The sequence below is a fragment of the Sinocyclocheilus anshuiensis genome, unplaced genomic scaffold (assembly GCF_001515605.1).
Source record: "Sinocyclocheilus anshuiensis isolate Anshui unplaced genomic scaffold, SAMN03320099.WGS_v1.1 scaffold817, whole genome shotgun sequence".
NCBI classification, from domain to species: Eukaryota; Metazoa; Chordata; class Actinopteri; order Cypriniformes; family Cyprinidae; genus Sinocyclocheilus; species Sinocyclocheilus anshuiensis.
In genome coordinates, this window is record NW_015536521.1 from 869,315 (window position 1) to 878,096 (window position 8,782).

Sequence of the window (8,782 nt, forward strand, 5' to 3'; positions counted from 1 at the left end):
TTAAAACCACATAACTACCAGCATAAAGCTCGTTTAGACTTCCTAACTTGCTAAACTTGATAGTCTTGTTGCCATGTTTTTAACCATGTGACGCTTGAACTTCCAGATATTAACCTCTTATCTGTCTCTCTAAATTCTTTGAAGGGAACATTGATAATGAACGGCTTGCTATAGCCAGGCAAAGAATTCCATACAGACTTGGTCGGGTAGTTGACGAGTGGCTACTCGACAAAGGTAATAAAAATGAATTAATTAAACAATGACTTAATGACTTATTAAGGCTCTGTAAGAGGTGCAGTTCCCCTAAAACCACAAAGCTTCAAGCCATTTTGAATTAAACTTCCTAAAACCAAAGCCTTTGCATTGGCATGTAGTGGGCCAAAGCAAACCGTGAATTGTGGCTGCCTACTTACAATGTAAATCCAATCGGTCCTCTCCATGTGGCTTGTGCTTTTCAGATCATGTCCTTCACAAAGTTAGAACTGCACCGCTTCAGAGATTAAGGTTTAATCTTAAACATAACCCTGACTAACCCTCTAACAACGCTCCATAACTGCAACAACTGTCTGTAAATAGTTTCTTTTTTTGCTGTCTTATGTTTTCCTTCTGTGATCCCCTCTGACTTCGCTAATCTTGAAGCAAGGGTATTTAAAAACACTTTAACTATAAAATCTAGATTTATATTTTCCAATCCCAAGCAGTTAAAGGGACTATTGCTTCTTATAACACTAAAACCAGAATAACGTTTCAAAATCCCCTTTAACCCTTTGAGTGTAATGAATCAAAAAAAAAAAAAAGTTGAACCGTGTTGAAACTTAACCATGCTGTAATCTTTGGACCCGTGAGACATCTGTAAACAGATGAATCCTGCATGGTATTCGATTTTCCCCAAGAAACTCTTTCGGTTATTAAAGTGCAGAAACAATCTCAGACGCCTGCATCAGCACATTATCAAAGAAAATTGGGCATTAATGTTCTACTGTTGTGTGTAAGTTATCAGACTTTTTGGTTGGTTGCACCTATTTCATCTATATGCAAACTTCCTTTTCTGTGCTGAGCTAACATCACATCTAAATGTTAAGTGTAAAACAAATACGCTCGCACTGTTTTTTTCAATGAAAACTGACCTTTCTAAGTCTGCATATCTTCGTTGATTGAACTCGATAACATGCAGAGTATAACATGATCCAAAGTTCAGTTCTACATTTGTCTAAAAGTCATTTTCAGACGTTTAGCTCTTCCTTGTGCATCCAACTAACATCCTTTATCGATATATAATTTTATATATATATACGCGATGAGTATTTCCTCATAGTCTGATTTGTTTTCTGCTGTTTGATATAAATAGGGCGTTAAACTAAAGCTAATTCCGTCTTAAACCCCCCTAAATCGAACTAACTCAGAGGGTTAAACAGTCTAAATATTAATGAAAGACATTTTCGTAACCAAATGAGAGGAAAATTTATGTCAGCCTTTGCACATTTAGATGTGATTAACAATGTCCCTTTAACATGTGTAATTATTTATCAGTTCTAATCTATAAGTAATGATAATGACACAAAGCCCTCATACATCAGGTCTGTGTCCTGTATGAATGCTACATTTTACTGAGTGACAGGTCTTTGTGTGAGAAATTTGTCTGTGCCTCGTGCTCTCTATCTCAAAGGCTCTTTGGTCTCCTCATTCTCCTCCATTAAATCGTCTAACCTCTGTCACTGGGTCTCACATTTAGACGCAAAGAAGAGATCTGTCCAACCTTGAATTATTCACAGGAAAACCTTTTTTTTTGCCTTTATGCCTGACATGCGAGGAAATTAAATCTCATTGCACATTTTTAAATAGCAGGAGTAATGCAGCGAAATATGAATATTCTGTCGTTATTTATACAAATGTCTCATGTTGTTCCAAGCATCCGCAGGACACAAAAGGAGAAATTTAGATACTGTCCTGGTCGCTTTATTCCAGTGACTGAATAAAAAAAATAAAATGAATAATTTTATATTATAGATAAAATTTTTCTTTCAACAATTCTGAATCAATAAAATATCTTTAAAAAATCGTCCATACAAAGAATGTATAGACAAAAACAGTTCTCAAATATAAATATCTTCTTAAAATATCTTATTTTATATATACAAACAACATGACCAAATAATGACAGAATATTCATTTTTGGCTGAACTGTCATTTAAAGTTCCATGAGCTACTATCACTAAAGTGATAAAGAGAAACTGTCGTTCATACCGTTTTTCTCAGTAGTACTTTACATACTGTATTATGTCAGCATATGTAACCATCCTTAATGTCATACATTCATCAGAATAATCTTTCCACTGTACGATAAAAGAACATGTGCAAGTGGAAAGTGGCCATCTGGCTTCTTCCCGCTCTTTAACGACATGCCTTTCCGAGATGATGGTCTTTTTATCTCCACTCACATGTCAAACTTGGTTATTTTTAACTGTTAAAATCGAGACCCTACTTGTGTTAAATGGCAACCCTTCATTAAGCATTAAGTGGCTCTCACAGAGGAGATAACAACTGCCCACTTCATAATCAACTGTGTCAGAGTACCTGTTCATCAGGATTAAATGGATGGCGGCAGTCCAGCTCTCAGAGGCCAAAGGAAATGGCACTTTGAGTTAACCATCCTTTTCCTCTCTAAGTAGTAATTCTGAAGGTTTTGTTGGCATTAAATTATATCTAAAGTTTAGCCCGATTGCTTAACATTCCCTATTATAATTCAAAACCACTTGAATCAAACCTGTAGCACCTGTTGTAGCTTGTATAATAGTGATTTAGATTTATTGTATTTTCATGATCGTCAACTCAATGATCAATTCAACCAGTGGTGTATTCTATGTGAAATGACTTAGTGACAACTCAGTGGAGATTCAGGGGACAAAATCCTCATTGCAGAGGCATAGTGTGTTTGTGTTTGTGTGTGTGCCCCCATGTATGTCTATTTGTGGGGCTTGAGGAGAAACTCCTCTTGCCTCGGTGACACATTAGCATTTGAGCTGGCAGATGACACTTATTCATGCAGATTAGCATCAAGAAGGCCTCTGTCTCTGAATAAAACATATCCAAAACTCTTTACATACTCATAAATATTGTTTTCCAATTTGGTCCTCCTTATTCAGTTCATTATCCACAGCTCAAGCCCTACTAGTTTAATGAGGCTCAAATTATAATATACAGCCATTATTCTATAATGATAGGGGCTCTTCCATTGCTCCTCGATCTAGCCCTCATAGAGGAGCCACCTCAGGCTTCAGGATTGATCTTTGGCATCATGTTTAATACAACATTTTATCCCCTGCACTAACCAGGTCAGATATGGCTGCCATTAGAATTGGAGATTTCCATCGCCAGGTTTAAATGTTAAAAGTGTTATCAGCTGATTTAGACACATCATGTCGGTGACGCCAAAAACAGCTTGTACTGATGGTCGCTTTTTGCTTCTCTGTCTCTCCTTACTGTACTGCTCTCTCTCTTTCTATATCTCGCTCTCTCTCCATCTCCTCTCTGATCCATCACAGGTCGGCAGTTGACTATCTTCAACAGCCAGGCGGCTATAAAGGTGGGAGGTCAGGATAAGGGACGGCCGTTCCAGGGCCAGATCTCAGGCCTATACTACAACGGGCTGCAAGTGCTAAAATTGGCCGCCGAGGGGGATCCGAACGTGCAGGTGACAGGAAACTTGCGTTTGGTTGGAGACGCACCTTCTGTCCTGTCTACAGAGACCACCTCGGCCACTCCTCCAGCTGCGGCGGACATGTCCACCACCATAATGGAGACCACCACCACCATGGCCACTACCACCACCCGAAGACAGCGCTCTCCCAGCCTGAAAGACAGTATTACGCAGGTAAGGATGGGACGGTGGAAGGTGCATTCATCCAGAGAGACGGGCCTCTTGTTGGCCCGTCTCTCCTGAACGAGGGATTTTGTTGCGTTTATAAAGAGTTTTGTTTTACAAGATGTCCAGTTGGTATCAGCAATAAAAGAGCTGACAGGTCAGACCACCCTGGGGTAAAAAATCTGTCATTTATTGCTCGAAAAAGAGCCGTCACTCTACATCTGGAAGGCCCTGAAGGACAAGAATCATAATGCTCGGATTCGCATGTGTCAGGATATATCTCCCCCACATATGCTTTTCTTTTCATTCCTCCCACACATAGTATTTTAGTAGTCGCATTTCCTTTGAACGGTCCTGCAATTTTCTCAAGTCATTATTTTCTAAGCCTCGAGAAACATATTTAGAGCTGTAGCACTTTTCTTGTGAAAGCAAACACTTTAAACAAAACGGTTACATTTCTCTCCATTAGTCAGATTTCCAGTTTGACATCATTTTTTTTACTCTGATTAAAGGACTTGTTTTTTTTACAGTTGAATGTGTCAGGAAAATAATATCGTTTTAATTTTTAAAGTTTGCAATGAAATTTTGAAATTTACAAATTAAATATAAAGCACCTCAATGAAAACAATTAATTCAAAAACACTTCACTGTATTCTCAGTTCATAAACTTTTTATTTTTTACTTTTTTGTTAACTAGAAAGCATTATAGCATATTCAAGACTACCACAAATCATTCTCACAATTTCAGTAGTGCAACATTGGCATATTGCTAAAAAATATTCAGCATGGCATTGATTTCAATAGTGTAATATTAGCATGTTGCTAAACTAACAACAAAATATTCTTCACAGGATAAAATCCCAACTGATTCAGAAAACTCTGATCATTTTACTGTACAATTTATTGTATATTTATCAGGAAAAGTATATGTTTAATTTTATATTGTTGAAAATGCACCATAAATGTATATTTTAAATTCGCAATTTGCTTGAGGTTAATGTGTGTGTGTGTGTGTGTAGCAACTCAAAAAAAAAAACTTCAATTTATTCTGGTCACTATTATATACACACACTATATACTATATTCGCTATACACACACACACACACACACACACATATATATATATATATATATATATATATATATAGTATGTAGTATATTCAGAATGATAAAAAATCATATCATTCTCACAGTTTCGACAAAACCCTATGTTATTCAGCTAAATAACTTGGGGCCATCTACAATGTTGAGCCCTGATTTATTTGGGAATAAAGACTTTCCTTAAAATATTTGTTCCTCTCTTGTCATGAAAGCATAGACTGACCATTGTTGTTCCTAGTCCAGCAATTTTTCAAGTCTGTTGACAGCCTAAGAAAACACATTAACCTCAAGCAGCATCTGTAAAACGCTGGAGCACAAGGCTATTAATATGGAGGATACTGAGTGTCATATCTGACATGTGTGTTGTCTCGGCCCCCCATTTATCACATATTGGTAGCAAGTTAGGAGCGTTTGCCTCCCCCACTGTCAGCCTTTATTCATGTGGTGTTCAACTCCATTGATCAGGAGATGCACGTTGATAAGAATAAAGGCAAGCTCAATAACAATCAGTGTCAATCATAGTGAAACTGCCAAGATCCATAGCCACTAGTGGCACGCATTAGTGCAAATGAGGACGGGCACGGATTCTCTCACGTGTGCGCTGTGAATCACTTCTAATCCACGCTGTCCTGGGTGTAAATAGTCATACAAAGCAAAAGCAGGGAAATGGGGATTTGAGTGAGACAGCTTAGTGCCAAGGAAGTCCCAGTGCACCACTCCTCTCCTCTTCTCCCCAAGATGAGTAAGACATTTATATGGAAGAGCACCAAACACTGTGTCTAGACTACAAATTCATTCATTTAGGAACTATATTACCATTCACAGTGTAAAAAAGACATCTCTGTAGTTTACAGTTTTTTTAATTGGTTTGGTACTCTTTTCATAAGTAAGGTGTACATTTTCAAAACTCTTAGTACAAAACTTTAAACTGATCACACTTGTAATGCCACTAGTCATTCTTTCAAAACCTGATCTCATGATTTCATTGTAGTTGCACATATTTTCATTCCACATAATCGTTTCAGAAAACAAGATCATTGTGATATGTATTGAGAACATTTGGTTTAATCACCAAAACACAACAGCAAGATCTTTTTTCAACTTAGTACTTATAATAATCAGTTCATTCAGCAGCAAACAATACAAGGTACAGGTTTCAAATCACCCTCGGTGTGGAATGAATGTTACTGTACTGTAAAACTGTATACACAGCCATCACAGGAAATGTTACACTTACGTTCAGACAAAAGCTATATTAAAAAAAAAAAAAAACCTTTATACAACATGAAAATGTGATCAAAGAACACATCAAAAGTCATTTACATACGCAAGCAAAAAAAGAAGTATTTTATTTTAATTTTAGTTTAGAACAATACTGTGGTTGCATGTGAAAAAAACCCAAACAACAACAACAACAACCTGTAAATGTAGACCTGAAATTCACATTAATTATCAAGCCGGTCTTCAACATTTGGCCATAAAATATCATCAACATCACAGTGAATGTCTTCATTGTTCAGGCACCACGGGAAAAACCTTCTGGCATAACGAATCCAGGCTTGACATTGCTCTGCAGTTATATCACCACAAGCTTCTTCCATGGCTTGAAGGGTGACATGCTCATGGGGATGGCGATCATACACCTTCCACCTCCATGTAGAGAAGAATTCCTCAATTGGGTTGAGGAAAGGAGAGTATGGGGGAAGGTAGAGGGTCATGAACAGAGGATGTGCCTGAAACCATTCCCAAACCAGCTCTGCATGGTGGAAACTGACATTGTCCCACACGATAACATAGATGACATCTTCACCCTGACAGGCCTGCTCAAGCTCATTTAGAAAAGCTATCAGGTGTTCAGTGTTGTATGATCCTAGAACTGGTCTACAGCCTACCACACCATCTTCAGATATAGCTGCACACATTGAGATGTTTCCCCCCACGTTGTCCAGGCACTTGGATGGTTGCCCTTTGGCCAATAAGGTTACGTCCACGGCGTCTGGTTTTTGCCAGATTGAAACCGGCCTAATCAACAAAACTATACTTGTGATGATTCACAGCATCATCCAGCTCCATCACCCTCTAAAATAATAATTTGGTTAGCTCTTTTACAAATAATAGTTGACATTGTTAGTCAGTACTGTAAATTGCATGTCATACAGTACACCAATTTAGTGTTGTACCTGAACATATTCTGAACGCAGTTGTTTCACCCGGGCATTGTTTCTATCAAAAGGCACCAAGTAAATTTGTTTCAAGGGGTCATATGATGCTGCTAAAAAGAACATTATTTGGTGTATTTGGTGTAATGAAATGTGTTTATGCGGTTTAATGCGACCAGCACGGGATCAGCTCTTGGCATGACGAATCGGATATTGTCCTCTTTTGGAAGGCCAAACAAAGTAGTTTTGCTTTAGACAAAAGTCTTATAGGCTTGGAATGACATGAGGGCAAGTAATTTTTTTTTTTTGTGTGTGAGCTATTTATATATATATTTATTATACATTTATTTTCTAAAAATAACTCACATCAATCTCAAAAGAATGATGCTCTCCTATGTCTCTGTTCTGAAGAAGCTGAGAACATCGCCTGCTCCTCAGACAAGCAGGGTTCTGTGTTGTTAACTCCCGGCGTGGGCACAATGAAGACACAAAGCTCAACATGTCTGAAATATAACATGCAAAACATTACTTTTAACAATTATCTCTTCATCAGCCTCAAAATAATTAGGCTTGTCTTTATTACATAACGCCGTTCCCTTTAGGACACTACATTCAATTTAACCGCGAAAAAAAGATAACGAATTAACATGTAAATATGTTAATAACCCTTTCTTAACACCTCAAAAAATTGAAATATTGTAAAATCTTATGTAAATATGACATAAGACACTAACTGACGTTATATTAAAAGCTTCAGTAAAAAAAAGAGAGTAAAAGAGAGTTCCGTTAAGACTATTTCTGAGGCGAAATCCGCGTCCGCGTTCCGCGTATTATAAGTTCTTTTCGGAATATTTCCGCCTTCCGTGAAATCTCAAAATACTAACAGACTCAAACATTGAATGATGACTTTACATTTTTAATCTTTACTTACCATAAACCGTCTTTCACTCGCTTCCATCTGAAGACGCTGAGAAAATGGCGGCTTATCGCACTTGTGTCGTCCAATGTTAACCACCGCTGGGTTATAGATCAAGACCAATTTTCAACCCAAAATTGGGTTAAAACAACCCAACGTCCTTACCAAGCGGTCTCAACCCAGCGGTTTTTAGAGTGTATACTTGGACAATGAGCTCTGAAAACGTTTGTGGACAGAGACTTTGTCTGTGTTCCTTACTCTTCCCAGGGCTGTGCAAGAGGACCTGGAAGTATCTGGTGGCACTGAGTAGGGGTGGGCGCTATACCGGTATGAAAGTGACTACCAGTATTATGTTGTTCCATGATATGGATTTTGCTATACCGTGAATACCGTTATATATTAATTAATTCAAATTTGTCATTTATATAGTTTTGTTCAATTTGGTACACTTTGCAATTTTTAACACAAATGACGATAAAGAGTCGAGGCTGAATGTTTTTGTCCTCTTTGCGTGCAACGCCGTACTACACAGGCATTAGTAATCAAACACATCACAAATCGCCTTCTCCAGTGGTTCCCAAACTGAGGGGCGCGGCAAGGCTGAGGGATAGTGTACAGTCAGATTATTTTGCAAAAGAAACCTCTGCAGGGTGATAAAGACTACACTATGTAATTTTCCCGCTTATCATGCGGCCACTTGCCTGATAAGTAAATAATTGAGCGCAAAATATAAATTTGACATT

The 8,782-nt window shown here is 37.8% G+C and overlaps 1 protein-coding gene across 1 annotated transcript in view; it reads left to right on the top strand.

Annotated features, from left to right (window-relative positions):
* LOC107693770 (neurexin-2-like) overlaps positions 1-8,782 on the top strand; it is a 415,962-nt gene that overhangs the window by 395,144 nt on the left and 12,036 nt on the right. The window contains exons 22-23 of the mRNA XM_016493287.1: positions 145-234; positions 3,543-3,871. Of these exons, the coding sequence (XP_016348773.1) occupies positions 145-234; positions 3,543-3,871 (419 nt within the window). The remainder of the gene's footprint in view (positions 1-144; positions 235-3,542; positions 3,872-8,782) is intronic.